The sequence below is a fragment of the Martes martes genome (genome assembly GCF_963455335.1).
Source record: "Martes martes genome assembly, chromosome: 1".
NCBI classification, from domain to species: Eukaryota; Metazoa; Chordata; class Mammalia; order Carnivora; family Mustelidae; genus Martes; species Martes martes.
The window spans coordinates 211,849,720-211,865,046 of record NC_137888.1 but is presented as its reverse complement, the minus strand read 5'-3'; the positions used below and the strand labels follow the sequence as shown (position 1 = coordinate 211,865,046).

Genomic DNA, 15,327 nt, shown 5'->3' with positions numbered 1-15,327 from the left:
GCTCACAGCCCTTCCCACCTCCCACTGCCTGGGCCTGCCGAGCTGAAGACAAACCACAGACTCAGTGGAAGAAGAGGGACAGTTTATTCTCAAGCGGCTAAGGGTTTACAAACAAGGGCATTTCGTTTTTTAAAAAGGGTGGTGGGGGGGGAATACTGGCGACCGGAGAAGGAGGGGTCGAGGGCCAGCGGCCTGGGCCAGGCCACGCCAGGCCCCTGCCTGCCCCAGAAGGATGGCTGGTGACTGGCGACGGAGGGAGGACAGGAAAGAGGCGGAGGGAAAGAAGAGGTTCCCCCAGAACCCCCACTTCGCGCAGAAGTAGGGCAGGGACGGGCAGACACACTCACAAAACAGAAAATAGTTAAATAAAAATAAATCCAGGTGGCTGGCCCAGGGCCTCCGGTGGCCCTGGGCCCAGCCACGGAACCTTCCAGCTACCCACAAAGGCCTCCCCCCACTCCTTGGCTGGGCCAGGTGAGGGAGGGTGGGGGACCAGGCCTGTGGGCCCCCCACCCTGCCCCCATCCCCTCACAAAGGGGACAGGGGCAAGAGAAGGCGGCCGTTCCCCTCCCGGGCAGGGGGCAGAGAGCAGAGAACTCTACTTTTGAACATGCGGCGTTTCGGGAGTACGGAGCAGGAGTGACAGTCGACAGGACGGACGGGATACAGTGACACCTCGGCCCAGACTGCGTCCATGGCCGGCCGAGCTCCTCACCTTTGCTATTGGTTGGTTTTGTGGTTCTGTGGGTTTCTGTTTGTGTTTTTTGTTTTGTTTTGCTGTCCACTTGATTTGCATGCATCACCAACAAAAAGGAAACACACCCCCTTCCCATTGGGGCTGCCGCGGAGGGCTCAGGGCGCACTGGCCAGCTCTGGGCGAGTCGAGGGGTGCTCAGGGGCGCTCCAAGGGCGTCACTGCCTGCACACGCCCAGCCCTCAGCCAGCCCCACCTCTGTCCTGTCTCACGTCCTCGAACCCCCACACCCGCCCCCTGCACCCTCTCTCCCTGCTTCCCCGGGGCCCCAGGGCCCCTGGGCCTCCACTCCTGCCACTGACCCCCTCTACCACCTCCCTGCCGCAGCAGCGTCCGCTGCCCTCACCGGGCCCTGCGCCCGCCTTCCCTGAAGGCCACCCTGTGTGGCCACGGTCCCTTGGGCTCCCTCCACGCCCCCTGAGGTCCTCAACTCACCCCACCCCAGCTGTGGCCAGTCTCCAGCCCCAAGGGCTGGCCCCGAGGGAGGAGGAGCCCCCCAGAGCCCACGTTTGGGGCTCGCCCCCCCACCCCCACCCCAGACGCCTATACCCACAGGCGGTCGGGGGGGCTCCACCACAAGCAGCTAAACATGACTTTGGTAAAAGTTTCTGAAGGTACCGACAAACCCCGTGAGAACAAGCTCTTTGCCCCCCCCACCCCAAACACCCCACCAAGTACAATAAAATACAATAAACTCCAAAAAGGACCCCCTGAGATCAAAGAGAGAGAGAGAGAAAAAGAGAGAGAGAAAGAGACCAGCCCAGGCCCAGCTGCAGTCGGACGCCCAGCCTGCCTTCCTGGGGCGAGGACACCAGCTGACCACTCGCCGCTGGCCACTGCCCGAGACCTAAGTGGACCCAGGAGTCCCGCCGGGGGCGTGGGCAGAGCCCAGGTTTGGGCAGGAGAGAGGCAGAGGCAGGGAGGGAGATGGGGAAAGCCGGAGAGGTAGAAGGGATGAGAGAGGAGGGGAAGGAGGCAGGGAGCATGTCTGCGGAGGGAGACGGAGGCACAGGGGCAGGCACACGGCCCGGGGGTGGCAGGAAGGGGCGAATGCGGGGGGGAGGGGCGGGACGGGCGGCTCTCTCCCGGCCCCTGGGGGCCGCCCCAGCCCAGAGGTTACGACTGAATAAATAGCGAGTCTGCTCGTGGCCTGCTGTCTTCCGTTCACAGTGTCTGTCAGGGGGACGCGCACGGCCGGCTGACCCGGGGAGGCCGGCTGACCCCGGGGACGGGAGGGGCTGGGGCCTGGCGAGCCCATCTGTCCACGGCTGGTGGGCAGGGGGTCGGGGCTGGGTCGGCGCCCCCCCTACTTTCTGTCCTCGGCCCTCAGCAGCTGTCCAGGTCCCAGGTCTCCCCTGGCGGGCAGCTGGGTGGCCAGATGGGGAAGGGGGGCCTGTGGCCATGCCCCTGGCCCCCGGTGGGGCTGGCCGCCACCACGTGGCTACCTGAAGAAGGGCAGGTGGTGCTGGCTCAGGACTCCGCTCGTCCTCGGTGACTCGGTCTTCGCCATGACGTCCTTGAACCAGGACGCCACGTCTACCTCCAGCATCTCGTAGCGCTTGATGAAGCTGTGTTCCTGCGGGGCCGAGGGGCGGGGCTGAGGACGGGGGGAGGCGCCCAGCGGTGGCTCCGCCCCGGGGAGGAGGGGATAGGGGGTAGGGGGTCCGGAGGGGAGGGGAGGGGAGGGGCCCCAGGTACTCACAAGTAGCTTATTATACTTTGGTCTCTTTCTGTGATCCTTAGTAAGGCTGAAAGGGAAGGAGCAGAAAAGAGAAATAAGAGCCGGGGAAGGAGGGGTTCCGGGCAGCCGGGGACTCGGTGCCCAGGCCTGGAGGGGGTGGGCACTCGTGACCTGGGGCCGCTTGCTGAAGCCTGAGGCCCCGGAGCCCCGCACTTGGGAATCCGGCCTGCGACGGAAGCCCAAATTGGACTGTGAGGGGCTTGTGGGTGAAGTGAGTGGGTCTCTCCCGTGGGACCAGCAAATGCGGCCCCCCGTGCAGGCAGAATTCGGCTTGCAGGGGCTGGACACACAGCCTCCCCTCCCCCCCCACACCTCGTGAAGGGCCGGCTTCTGCCCGCACCCCTGCTGGGAGGGCCTGCCTTCTGGTGGGGGTGGGGGGCTGCTCCGTCGTCGTCCCCCCAGCCCCAACATCCCTAGCTGGCGACTCTAAGCACCTGCGACCCTGGCCCCTCGCCCCGCCTCCTGCAGCCCAAGGCGGGGGGGCGGGGCAGGGGCTCCTCACCAGTCTTTGACGAAGGACTGGAAGTCCCCTGAGAAGCCCATGTGCCCGGGCAAGAGCGGGGGCTCTTCCTGGAGGACTTTGGTAAGGACCTCGAAGTCTGTCTTGCAGTTCTTGTAGGGAAACTGGCCCGTCGCTAGCTCCACCTAGAAGAGACAGCGGGGCCGGCGGGGCTGAGGACGGGTTCCTCCTCTCCCTTCCCGCCTCCCTCTGGATCCCCAAACGGCCGGGGGGGCCCCCACTCACCAAGGAGATGCCCAGGCTCCACACGTCGGCCCGGATGTCATAGTCCGGCTTGGTGGGGTCCGGAGGGTCTATGCGCTCCGGCTGCCGGGGAGCAGAAGGGGAGGATGTACCCCTGGGGCCGGTGCGCCACCCGGATCCCCCAGGCCCACCCACCCAGGCGCGGCGCGCACAGGGAGGGGGGGGCCCACTCACCGCCATGTAGGCGGCACAGCCGGCGCTGCGCGTCTTGGCCTTGGAATCGACCAGACGCCCGCTGATGCCAAAGTCACAGAGCTTGATCTGGCCCCGCTCGTCCAGCAGGATGTTCGAGGGCTTGACGTCACGGTGGATCACGCCGTGCTTCTCCTTCAGGTAGTACAGCGCCTTCACGATCTGCAGGGGGACAGCGGGGCAGCACCGGTGACGGGAGGACACAGCGGGTGGGAGGATGGTGGTGGAAGGACCCGGCCAGCCGCACCCCTGCCCGGTCCGCTCACCGCCACCGTCATCTTGCCCAGGATCCGCTCGGGGATGGGTCCCTGCACCCGCTTCTTGAGCTTCTCGGCGCACGTGCCCATGAGCTCCATGGCGATGAAGACGTCCGTCTGCAGGCGCAGGACAGCAAGGCTTGGGCGCGGCTGCACCCCCCAACTCCCGCCCACCCCACGTGGACTCCGCCCAGCAAGGAGGAGACCGGCAGAGCCCCGGGGGGACAGGGGAGCATCGGAGGCCGCCTGCCAGCGCTCACGTTGGTGATGAAGGTGCCGAAGCACTGCACGATGTAGGGGCAGTCGTGGCTCTTGAGCACCACGTCCAGGTCCATGAGGATCCGCTTGTTCTCCTCCTTATTCCCCGAGCGCCGCATTTGCTGCACGGAGGACCAGGGGAGCCTCAGCACGCAGGTGGCGGGGAGTGGGGGTTGGTTCTCGAGGCGGGGCTCACGCGGGGCGGGGCTCACCTTGACGGCGATGACGTGGCCCGTCTTCCGGAAGCGCATCTTCCACACCTGGCCGCAAGTGCCGCTGCCCATCTCCCCCAGGTTCTCCAGATCGTTGATTTCGGCCTGGTAGCGCTGGCCAGGACAGCCAGAGCTGGAGGATGGGCCGGGCCTCGGCACCGCCCCCACCCCAAGACCTAGCCCCGTGGTGCGTCTGCCCACCCCCCAGGGGGCCAGGGCCAGGGTGGTACCTGGCCCCCGATGGTCAGGTAGCCGGTCTGCTTCATGATCTCCTGTAGCTTCTGGTCAATCTCGATGCTGGGGGGACAGGACGGAGGTCTCGGTGGGGGAGAGTCCCAACCAAACCGAGGCCACCCTGGTCCCGGACACACAGGGGTTCCCACAGATTTAACCACCCTCCTCCCTAGGACAGGCGAAGTGGCCCTCCCCACATGATCTCCTGACCCCCTTCCCCCCACTGGCCAGCTGCCCCCGTTCCAACAGCTCACCTCTCCATGCTGCGGGGCATGAACAAGGTTGATGGAAGCCCCAGCATGTTGCGGGGCCGGGCAGGGGGTGTGGGGTGCTGTGGGGAGCTCTCGGAGGACGGTGAGCGGCTGCCCCCATCATTGGCCAGCGGGAGCTGGAGGGCTGGGGGGGGGGTGAGAACCAGGGGTGAGAGGGGGTTAGCCACCACCTGGCACTCTGGGGCCTTGGGACTCTGGTCTCCCCCTTCCTGGCATCAGGTAGGCCAGCACAGACCCCCCCACACCCCACCCCACTGGGGCGGAGGAGCTAGGGTCTCCCTGACCACTCTCAAAGTGCCTTGTCCCACCCCCCTGACCTGGAAGAAGATGGAGTGGGCTGGCAGGGAGGGGTGGTTCCCAGAGGCTGAGGGATTGTCCCCAAGTCTATGCTGACTCGGGATCACGGCCCAGGGACTGATGACATCCTTCAGCCAGGCAGCCTTCCTGATATGTCCCTTTCCTCCCCACCTCTGCCCAGGAAGCTGGCCCAAGGCCACAGCGCCCACACTCTGGACCATGCGAGGAAGGAATGCCCACTAGGATCAGCCTGGGTTCTGGCCCTGATGGCAGCACTGAACTTGGCTGCCCATCAAGAATCAGACAAGACCATCCTAGGGAGACAATGGGCGAGGGCCCCATGCTTCCGGCTGCCTGGCCCCACGTTCTGTTCCAGGGTCAGGGAGGGCCACCCTCTGGCCAGTAGGCTCATCTCTGAGCCTCCCAGTTTGGCCTGCAAAGCTGGGGCCAATGGATGGGGGCAGGACCCCAGGCTGGGCCTGTGTCCTTGGGGTGAGGGGATTCAGGTGGCACAGCCCCCGCCAAGGGCTGGGGGTAGGGGTGGGGAGTGGGCCAGGCAGTGGGGTCTTCTCAGCAGCCTGCATGCGGACAGCTCGGGCATGCTCCACGCAGGCGGGCGGGCAGCGGGCAGGCAGCGGGCACCCCAGGACGGGCAGGCAGCATTCGGGGATCGGGAGGGCAGGAGACAGACAGACAGATGGGAGCCAAGACTTGGGGCCCAGCTGCCCAGAGGAGGCACTGCAGAGACAGGCCAGATAGGGGCCTGGGACAGGACAGTAGGTGCTCTGAGGGGCTGGGATCCTCCCTGGATGGGCTGCCAGGAGGGTGGGAGCAGAGACCCGTGTGACCCCTGGAGAAGACGGATGATCCTCCACTGACCCCTCGTAGCCCAGAGGCCCAGATGCTCCAAAAGGGGGTCCCTAACCGTGTAGGGCACTGGCTGCAAGTATCTCTAAGTGGGGCCAAAAGAGGACCTTCCTACGGAGAATGGCCGGGAGGCCTGGGGCCACTGTCCCACAACCCTCAGCTGATGCCCCCTTCTCTGCCTACACCTCCTGCCACGGTTCACGCCTTCCTCCCACAGTTCTGCAAGCGCCTTGTGATGCGGGCCCAGTGACCCGTGGACAGACACGAATACACTCGAATTGCTGCCGTCTGGGTACTTTCCCTGCCCCGTGACCCCGGCCCAAGACCACGTCCAGAGTGAGGGAGCAGGTCCGTGATCCTAGCCTGCAGCCACAGAAGGAACACAGGTCTTGGTGAGGTCTGCTCAGAGCAAAACAAGAGCTCTGGGGACCCCAGGGAGCCTCCTGTGCTCCCTCCCTGTCGCTCTAGGCCCTGGCTTTGTCGTGTCCTTGCTTCACTCCTCTGTCATGGCCAGAGTCCTCATCCCTCTGTCTCTGGCTCAGCAACCTCAAGGGCACCTAAGGGGCCCCCGTGCTCCCCTGTACCTGGACTCTCTGGGGACACTGCCAGGCTCTCGCCCCCTGAGAGGTATCCGGGCCCCTTTTCTGCCCTGCATGGTCACCTCCTCTCTGGGGTGAGAACCACACCCCGACCCTCTGCACACTTCTGGGGTGGGGGGAGAAGCTTCCAGTGGCCCTACAACTGAAACACGGTGGGGACTTGGGGGGGGCTAAGGTGGGGAAAGGGAGGAGGTACATAAAGGCTCTGAGAATGGAGGTTACAGAGGTGGTGACAGGCCACGTGGCAGGTCAGGAGGGCACAGTGAGAGCGAGAGGCTGAATGAGAGAGAGAGAGAGAGAATAAGAAAGTGCATGGGAACACATGACCAACAGGAGCCACAGACATACCGGGCTGTCAGCCCAACACACATGCACACACACACACACACACAGGGGATGATACAACCCCCCTGCACACACACATACAGATGATATGCCGAGAGCCCTGAACAGAACCAACCCCACTCTGTCTTACACACACACACACACACCCCATCTAGTTCCACCTACACAAGGACCAACAGGGCCAGACCCCCCCCCACCCAGGTGTCTGTCTCTCCAGCACACTCTCTCTCTCTCACACACACACACACCCCCTGCACACACCTGCTCCACACCCACCAGCAACTGCACTCAGGACCCCGCCGGCTGCTTCCTCTACCGTCGTTCACGGGCTCCCTGCCTCCCATGAGCCTGTGCTCATGTCCCAGCGCCTCCAGAGGCCTCCCTGACCAACCACCCGCTTGCAGACCCGGCCTTTTCTACAAGGCATCGCTGCTTTCTCCGCTTCTCCCACACTGGGAAAGAGCTCACTGTCCGTGACTGTCAGCCATGCGACAAGGGGCCCTGGGTCCATTCTGTCCGCCGCTGTGTCCCTAGAGTGGGGCGGCACGTGTTTGCTGTGTTGTTGAAACAAACCAACAGGAACGGCCCAATGGCCTGACCCAACCTTCTCTTTCTCCCTTATACACGCATGCACACACGTGACCTCTCACAGGCGGCAGACTCCCGGGGGGGGGGGGGGAAGGAGCTCACTTCCTCTTCCAGGAGTCCAAAACTGAGCCCACCAGGAAGGGAGGAATGGAAGGTGAGTGGATAGAGAAGAGGCCAAGTGGGCCAAACACTGTTGATCACTGATGGTGTGCAAGGACAGAAAGTAAGAGTGACAGGCGCGCGCGCACACACACAGCATGGGGGGTAGGGGAGGGCATTCTGCGGCGGGGGCAGCGGTTAGGTCAATGGTGCAGACGTCCAAGCGACGATGATAAAAAGGCTGGTACCTGCTCGTTGGGACGGGGCAGGAGCAGGGCTTAGAGTGATCACAATAACTGGATGGGGAAGAGGAAGAAAAAAAAAAAACAACACCACGATAAATCACAACAGAAACAACTGATTTGTTCAAAAGAAAAGAAATCAAATCATAATGAGGAAGAGGGGGGGAGGCGTGAGGCACCAAACTGCAGAGACGGGTAGAAACCAACAGAAATGGGAGGACCGGGAGGATGGATGGAGCTGACACAGACACAGATGCCTGGAGGGGGCTCCTCAGGGACCTGCCCGCCATGGGCCTCACCGTGCCTCACTCTGCACCTGGGACAGCCACCCCATAAGGGATCCCTGGCCCCATACCCAGCCCTGTTTCGTCCGTGCCGGGGCTAGCGGAGGCAGCACTGCAGAGCCCAGGAGGGACCCTCCAGTCCTGGGAGGGCTTTCTGCCCCACGGAGGAGCCCACACTACTACCCCAAGTCAGAAGAGGGAAGGGAAGGATGAGGACAGGACCGCACACAGGGATTGGGGGCGGTCAGGCTGGGTGAGCAGGGAATGACTGCAATGCCCTGATGTGGGGAGGGTGCCCCCTCCTACCCGGACGACCCCTTGGAGAGCTATATAAGCTACAAGGATCGTATCAGAAGAAGCACAAAGGAGGCCAATTTGCCAGCTCGAGAGACACAAAGTGTGTGGTGGTGTGCCATTCCTCAGGTGTGTGGGGAGGGTGAAGATCTGACGCCCTCTAGCTGAGGGATCTGGGGGGGGAGGCGTCCTGTGGGACATAACAAAGAAAGCAGACTGACTGCGGGAATCCCAGGCCAGGTGTGAGTGTTGGGGGAAGGAGGAGCAGCTTTTGAATCCAGATGGTAAGATGCCAGGGAGGTGGTCACAGAGAGAGCAGGATCGGAGACAAGGGGTATGTGGACTGGGAGGCCGAGTTATCACACACTCGCCTCGGGTATCCTTAGGCTAGGTGAGTGTGGGTGTGCAGGGAAGAAGGAGTCACTGGAGTCCAGGTGATGAAAAGTTGCCAGGCTGCGGGATGGGTGTGTTAATTTTGGAGAAGCTAGAACAGTCCCCAAGACAGCGACAATGAAACCAGTCAGAAAAGTCTGAGGGCGCCTGGTGTATGTGGGTAGGGTGTGCAAGGGACGGGGCCTGCTAGGTCCAATGACAAGGGCCCAGCCTGGGAAAAAGGGATTCCCAGACACAGCCACCGGGAAGGAGTTCGGAGGAACAGGGAGTTATATGTGGTCATATGACCTCAGGGGTCACCAGGGCCGGGTGTGCGTGTGTGTGAGTGTGACTGGATCGTCCACGGAACCATATGACAAGGACCCAGGTGCGGAACAGGGAAAGGGGCCTCCTGCCGGGCACTGAGACGGCAGCAGCGAAATCATCTGGTCGGCAGCGGTGTCCGCGTTTGCCGGGAATCTGGATGTGGTCACGGTCGCGTGGATTAGGGGGAGCCGCGGCTCCAGATCGGTGACGGTGACACAGGCTCAGAGGATCACGGTGAGGGGGCGGGTCATCGGGTGGTGGGGGGCCTTGCCCTGGGGCCGGGTAGCTGGGCTCGTAGGCCCCGTAAGGGGAAACCCCTACGTTGGGGGAGGGCAGCCCGGGAGCCCGCGGCCCCACGCCCCCCGGGTCACCGTGACCCTCTCCCCGCGAGCCGACAGCACGGGGTGTGGGGCGGAGAGGAGGAGGAGCAAGAGCGCCCCGGAAGCGGGGGCGGGGCCTGACGGCGGGGCGGGGCTTCCCGCGGCGCGCGCCCCGCCCCGCCCGCCCCCTCCCCCACGCCGCCGTGCTTACTGGGCCTGGGCCGCTGGGGGCTGATATCCAGGTTGAGGTCGATCCTCCGCCGGGCCTCGCGGTTCTCCTGCTTCAGCTTTGCTTCCAGGCGGGACAGCTTCTGCTCCAGGGAGGACGCCGCCATCTTCCCCGCCGCCGCCGCGCACCGCCCGGCCGCCCGTCAGTCCGGCAGACAAACACCGCACTGCGCCTGCGCTTGGATGACCCCGCCGAGCCGCCGTCTGTCCCTGTACGGCGCATGCCCGCGGCGCGCGCTCGCCCATCCCTCGCCCCTAACCTCTGAGCATGCGTGCTTCTTCCCAGCCGGAGGGCTGACGCCACCTAGAGCTCGCGTCGGGCAACGTGCAACGCCTCTCACCGTGAAGCGCACGCGCTGATTCCGAGCGCACTCTCGGGAGGCGCTGTGTTGAAATCCATTCACAGTTTTTCAGAGAAAGGCGGGGGCGGGGGCTGGGCGCGGGGGGGGGGGGGGTGTGCGCCTGCGTACGGAGGCGTAGACGCGATCCCGCGAGTGGCCTTTTCTACGCATGCGCAACCTTGGCTCGCTCTTCTGCCGCTGTTCCCGGGAGTAGCTTACTGCTGTGTGTCCTCCCCAGCGTGGTTTTCGCCCTTCCCCGCCCGGCTGTTCTCTGGCACCCACGCTCCCTCACAACTGCCTTTCTGGTCTGGGACAGTGCTTCATTAGGATCCCTGTTAGGCTTAATTGCTGCCTTCTCACCATAATTAGGCGCCCGTGGGGAGCCCTTTCTATTTCAGCAAGCTCGGGGTTGGGCAAGGACTGGCGGGAGGGGCGCGGTAGGGCTCGGTCACTGTACGGTCTCTAGGACCAGCGGCATGACCCCTGATCTCGACGACAGAGCCAGGGTCATGGCCAGAGTTCCAGGTCAGACCCAAATGGGATTTTTCAAGACTTTCCCTCTTCTTCCAGCCCCGGAATGTGAGCCCTGCTCCTGGACAATGCAGAAAATGGGCCTTGGTGTTAATGCGCCTCAGCCCGTCTTCCCCGAGGCTTAACTGGTCTGATGGGTGCCTGGGAAAATGTCTCCAACTGGAATCCTGGTTTTCGGAAAGCAGCTTGCCTCTGCTCTCAGTTGCCAGGAAGAGGCTCACATTTTGCAGACACCTCGTGGTGTCCAGTCCCAGGAGGTCAGGGTCAGGCGGCCTGTCCCATATGCCCCACGTCCCAGCACAGGAACACTGGTGGGCGATGAAGGCTTGTGGGAACTCCTGTGGTGACAACTGACGGGTGAACAGGTACAAGAGAGTGGAGTCTGGAGAACTAACAGAGAATGTAGAGGAAAAGGGGTTCTCCAGAAAAAAAGGTAGGCAGAGGATGCCACCTAATTTCTCCTGGTAAGCCAAGATCGCTCTGCCTCTGCTTCCAGGACAAAAAAACTCATACCCTTGATGCTGGCAGGTGGGTGTCACTGCTTGCCTACAACTGGTCTGGTGAAATGGAAGGCTTAGACAACAGAAATGGATACCAGAGACCAGAAGTTTAGTTCTCGTGATTCGTATTATTTATTAAGCATCCTCTGATAGATGCTCCCTCATACAGGGAGTATTTGAAAGACAAGTTCCTGCCTGTGCTCGGAAGAATGTAACCTCCACCGCAGGCGTTCTGAACCCTGGAGTGTGCCATCCTTCGGATGTCCATGAATGGCCCTCTGGGACATCTGGGGGAATCTGCTGCCTGCCTCAAGTCACTTGCGGAACTTTGCATGTATGTGTACCGGAGCATTTTCCTGGGAAAGGAGGTGCCCAGCTTTTATCAGATGTTTTTAAAAGTCTAGGACTTAAAAAGGGTTCAGTATCTGGACATCCAGATTCTGGAGGTCCACAATTCCCAACATACGGGCCTAGGACCACCTTCATTAGAATTACCTGGGATACTCACTGACAGGCAGGTTCCTGGTCTCCAGCCAGACCTGAGTCAGTCTTTCAGGGGTGGGGCCCAAGATGTTTTGTTTTGGGGATGTTGATTTTGATGCGTAGCCAAATGTGAGAACCATTTTTCTGAGTGCACGTGTACGTAGCAAACAACTTATAAATAAGGGATTGGCATCGAAGCTGGGGGTGAGGGTCACCGGTCTCCTGTGTCTGTGTCCCCTCCTTGGGAGAGAACCCCAGATAGAAGCTGTTTTGGTCCAGGGCAGGGGGAGGGTTGAAATCCCATTGGGATGTGCCGCACCCCCTTATATGGCACTAATTGAGCTAGAATGTCCGCGGGCGGGGCAGGCCAGCCAGCCAGCCAAAGACACAGGTGTGGTTTTACTCTGAGAATCCAAGGACCGAGTTAATCCCTCTCTGACGTTCCACCCCAAATCCACCGCCTCCCGTCTCGTCTCAGACCAGCCCCAGGATCTTGCCTGGACCCCACGAGGCTGATGTGTCTGCTCCTCTTCTCCTGGCCTGGGCCCTCTTGGCCACCTCTCTTGAAGACAGCAGCAGAGACTCTGGCATGGAAGCATCCAGAAGGCCTCTACCCCAACCTTCCCCACCTCCGCTTCATTCCTCCTCCAGTTTCTCCCGCACCTCTGCCGGCAGGCCCTCGTAAAGGGCATCCTCTACCACGAGCCCCGCTTTCTTGAGCCCCACGCAGTTGCCAAGCTCTTCTGGCAGCGCCTCCAAGCGGTTGCCCCTGAGCTCCAGGCGCCCGAGGGCTCTGAGGGCCCCCACCTGGGGCGAGAGCTGGCTCAGGTGGTTGTAGCCCAGGAGCAGCGTCCGCAGCTTGCGGCAGAAGAAGAGCTCGTCGGGCAGGGCCTCCAGGGCATTGTAGGACAGAGCGAGGTGCTGCAGGTTCTGGAGGAGGCCCAGCTCGGGGGGCAGGGAGCGCAGCCCATTGTGGGAGATGTCCAGCAGGCGGAGGCCGCAGCACATGCCCAGCTGGCTGGGCAGGGTCTCCAGCTTGTTGTGGCTGAGGTAGAGCTGCTCGAGCCCCCGGAGCTTCCGCACGTGCTCGGGGACGTAGGCGATCTGGTTGTGCCACAGCCTGAGCGTGACCAGCTTGCGACAGTGCTGGAAGCTGAGGATCTCCTCGATGGACCGCAGGTGGTTGTCCTTGAGGTCCAGTTCCTGCAGTGCGCCCAGGCTGAAGATGGCGTGGGGGATGCGCTCCAGCCCGCAGGCCACCAGCTCCAGCTCTCGAAGCGCCGCCAGCTTCTTGAGGCTGTTAAGGGCCAGCAGGCGGGCCCCGTCGTTGTGCAGGCTGAGCCGCTGCAGATGGCCGGCCACGTCCGTCACGCTGGCGGGCACCTTGCCGGCGTTGCTCCGCAGAGACAGCACCTTGAGCTGCTTCAGCTCCCGGAGGCTCTCGAGGGTCGCTGCCCGAGCCAGCTCCGGGGGGAAGAGCCCCTCGAGGTGCAGCTCCTCCAGGCCCCGCAGCCCAAACACCCACAGGGGCACCTCGCGGAGCTCCTCGCACTTGACGCGGATGACCTTGAGGCGGTCCCGCAGAAAGACCTGCGAGGAGAAGGGCAGCCTGGCGGGCGAGTGCAGCAGGCTGAGCTCCTGCAGGCCCACCAGCTGCGAGAGGCCCGGGGGGAACGTGATGTCGCAGATGGCCTCCAGCCGCAGCGCCTCCAGCTCGCTGAGCTCGAAGACGGTGTCGGGCAGCCCCGGGAGCATGCAAAGGGCCAGCTCGAGCCGGCCGCGGGCGTTGCGCTGCAGCTTCTGCCGAAGCTTCTCGGGCGTCCACTCGTGGTTCAGGTTGAGCTGCTTCAGGCGGCTCTCACTGACCTCGGAGAGGAAGACGGCGAAGCGCTTGGAATAGAGCGAGTCATACTGGTCGATGAGGTGGAGCATGAAAGCGAAGTCATTCTTGACGTCCGGTATGTCCCCCATGCCGGTCTCCTCCCGCACCGAGCGGAAGGAGTACTCCTTGAGGGGCCGGTGGAAAAGCCAGTAGAGGGTGTAGAGACAGGTCAGCCCGTAGACGCACACGAAGGAGATGTAGCAGAAGGCCAGCTTGGAGAAGAGGTGGGCCTTGGTGTGGTTGCAGCAGAAGCTGGCGTAGCCTGTCACCTCCGAGGTCTCCACCCTGCAGGCCACCAGGAAACTGATCTTCTCCACGTAGACCAGGTTGTAGACCAGGATGGCGAAGAACTTGCAGACCTTGAGCACCGTCTGCCGGATGTACATGGTGTACAAGATGTCGCCTTCCTCCACGTGCACGCGGAACTTCTTGACCTTCTCAAACAGCGCCTTGGCCTGCTCGCCCTCCTTCTTGTCCAGCAGGGTGACGGCCGGTGGCTCCGTCACCACCTTCTCAGGCTCCATCAGCACCTTTTCCTTCTCACCCTCACTTGCCTTTCCTGGCCCCGCGGACGCCTCCACGGTCGCCGTCGCCCGTCCCGCAGCGGGGCCCTTGTGGTTGTCCCCAGAGACCTCGGACAGGGCCCTCGTGGTCCACGGTGAGTCGAAACACTTGCCCAGAATGGAGATGAAGTGCTCGATCTTGGAACTCGTGCCGGGGAACTTGAACCAGAAGCTGGTGCAGACCATGAAGATGAGCGTGTGGATGACAACCAGGTAGGGGAAGTACTTGGCATACCAGTGGAGGGCGGTCTCGTAGCACAGCTGGTTGATGAAGCTGTACTGCTGGAGGTCCAAGTTGTTCTTGAGGCCGCTGACCTCCCGGAGGCCCCCCATCTGCTCAGAGACGCTGCGTGGCAGCAGCTGCTGGCACGGGGCTTCGGATGAATTCTCTCGGAGTTCGTGGCTGGGCAGACAGATGATCTTATCCTGTGTCACCTGGGAATGAGGCGGGGGAAGAGGGTCAAGGAGCTGGGTTGGCCTGGATAGCTGGGGGGAGACAGGCCCTGACTGTCCCGAGCTGGCTGTGATTTTGGAAGAGTCGCTAAGCTTCTGAAAGTACCTCAGTCTTTTTGAAAAAAGGAGTTCAGCTGAATGCGATGCTCTGGTTCTCCCCCTCTCCGCCCCCGCAAAAGATCCTGAAGTCCTAACCCTTAATACCTGTGACTAGATCGTCTTTGCAGAGCCCACGTGATCAAGTTAAGGTGAGGTCATTAAGGTGGGCCTCACGTCCTTTGGACAAAGACACATGCGCAGGGAAGAGGAGCGAGCGGCATCTATACACCAAGGGATGCCGGAGGCCACCGGAGAGCCGGGAAGGAGAGAGGCAGGGAACGCATGCTCCCTCTCCCTCCCAGCCCGAGGAAGGAAACAACCGCGTCAACACTTGGATGTCCCCCTTCCAGGCTCCAGAACTGTGGCACAACCGCGGGAAGACTTCCGGAGTCCCCAGGCCCCGCCCCCGCCAGGGCCCGCCTCCCCAGCGGCGCACCCAGGCCCCGCCCCGCGCCGGCGGGGCGCCTTACCTGCAGAGTGCAGCCGAAGACCCCGATCATGAGCATAGCCACGGTGAGGTACTCGGCCAGCACGTCCCACCAGGGCTTGAGCACCTTGAAGGCGGGCTGCTGCTCCGTGAACTGCTTGAACTCGGCCACCGGAATCATCTTTCCTGCGGGGGAGGGGCAGGCAGGGGTTGCAGAGACCCTCAAGAGGGGGCGCCTGGTCGTGGGCCCCCAGCGAGCCAGACACCTGCCTCTGCTCCCAATTTGCCTCGTCGCCTGCCCCAGCCTGGCAGAGCGCACGAGCTGGGTGCCCCCTTCCCCTCTGCCCCAGACCTCACCTCCTTCCTGGAGCCAAGCTACTACTGTTCTCCCCACTTCTGCTCCCCGGGATCCCTGCTCCCATCTGACGCTGCTGGCCCTTTCAGAGGTCAGGACCGGCAGTCCACAGGGCCGCTGTCCCCCTGCTGGCCCGTGTGGCTCTCTC

General features: G+C 62.8%; 2 protein-coding genes across 5 annotated transcripts; both read right to left on the bottom strand.

Moving 5' to 3' along the window:
- Positions 1-61: 61 nt before the first annotated feature.
- Positions 62-9,692, bottom strand: MAP2K7 (mitogen-activated protein kinase kinase 7). Of its 4 annotated transcripts, none has more exons than XM_080817113.1 (12): positions 9,529-9,692; positions 7,727-7,774; positions 4,666-4,807; positions 4,379-4,474; positions 4,178-4,310; positions 3,968-4,087; positions 3,717-3,824; positions 3,433-3,612; positions 3,241-3,321; positions 2,998-3,140; positions 2,457-2,502; positions 62-2,330 (listed from the first exon to the last, which is right to left on the bottom strand). In XM_080817113.1, exons 1-12 carry the CDS (start codon positions 9,650-9,652, stop codon positions 2,196-2,198), a joined length of 1,356 nt encoding a protein of 451 aa, XP_080673239.1. In that variant the 5' UTR covers positions 9,653-9,692; the 3' UTR covers positions 62-2,195. The 4 variants fall into 4 exon arrangements, with proteins under 4 accessions (XP_080673239.1, XP_080673240.1, XP_080673241.1 ...); XM_080817114.1 differs by having other exon boundaries at positions 4,178-4,291; positions 4,408-4,474; XM_080817115.1 differs by having other exon boundaries at positions 4,178-4,282; positions 4,408-4,474.
- Positions 9,693-11,034: 1,342 nt separating this feature from the next.
- Positions 11,035-15,005, bottom strand: LRRC8E (leucine rich repeat containing 8 VRAC subunit E; the record flags this gene model as incomplete). Its single annotated transcript, XM_080813854.1, has 2 exons — positions 11,035-14,280; positions 14,868-15,005. The coding sequence occupies 2 exons, from the start codon at positions 15,003-15,005 to the stop codon at positions 12,037-12,039; spliced, it is 2,382 nt and encodes a 793-aa protein (XP_080669980.1). The 3' UTR covers positions 11,035-12,036.
- Between the last annotated feature and the right edge of the window lie 322 nt (positions 15,006-15,327).

Excerpts from the sequence above, each read along its gene's own strand:
- MAP2K7 (XM_080817113.1), bottom strand. The coding sequence starts at position 9,652 with ATGGCGGCGTCCTCCCTGGAGCAGAAGCTGTCCCGCCTGGAAGCAAAG. Across the intron at positions 4,808-7,726 it reads TGCCCCGTCCCAACGAGCAG|CCCTCCAGCTCCCGCTGGCC; the intron begins GTACCAGCCTTT and ends CCCCCCCCCCAG. Across the intron at positions 3,141-3,240 it reads GGAGCCTGGGCATCTCCTTG|GTGGAGCTAGCGACGGGCCA; the intron begins GTGAGTGGGGGC and ends TGTCTCTTCTAG.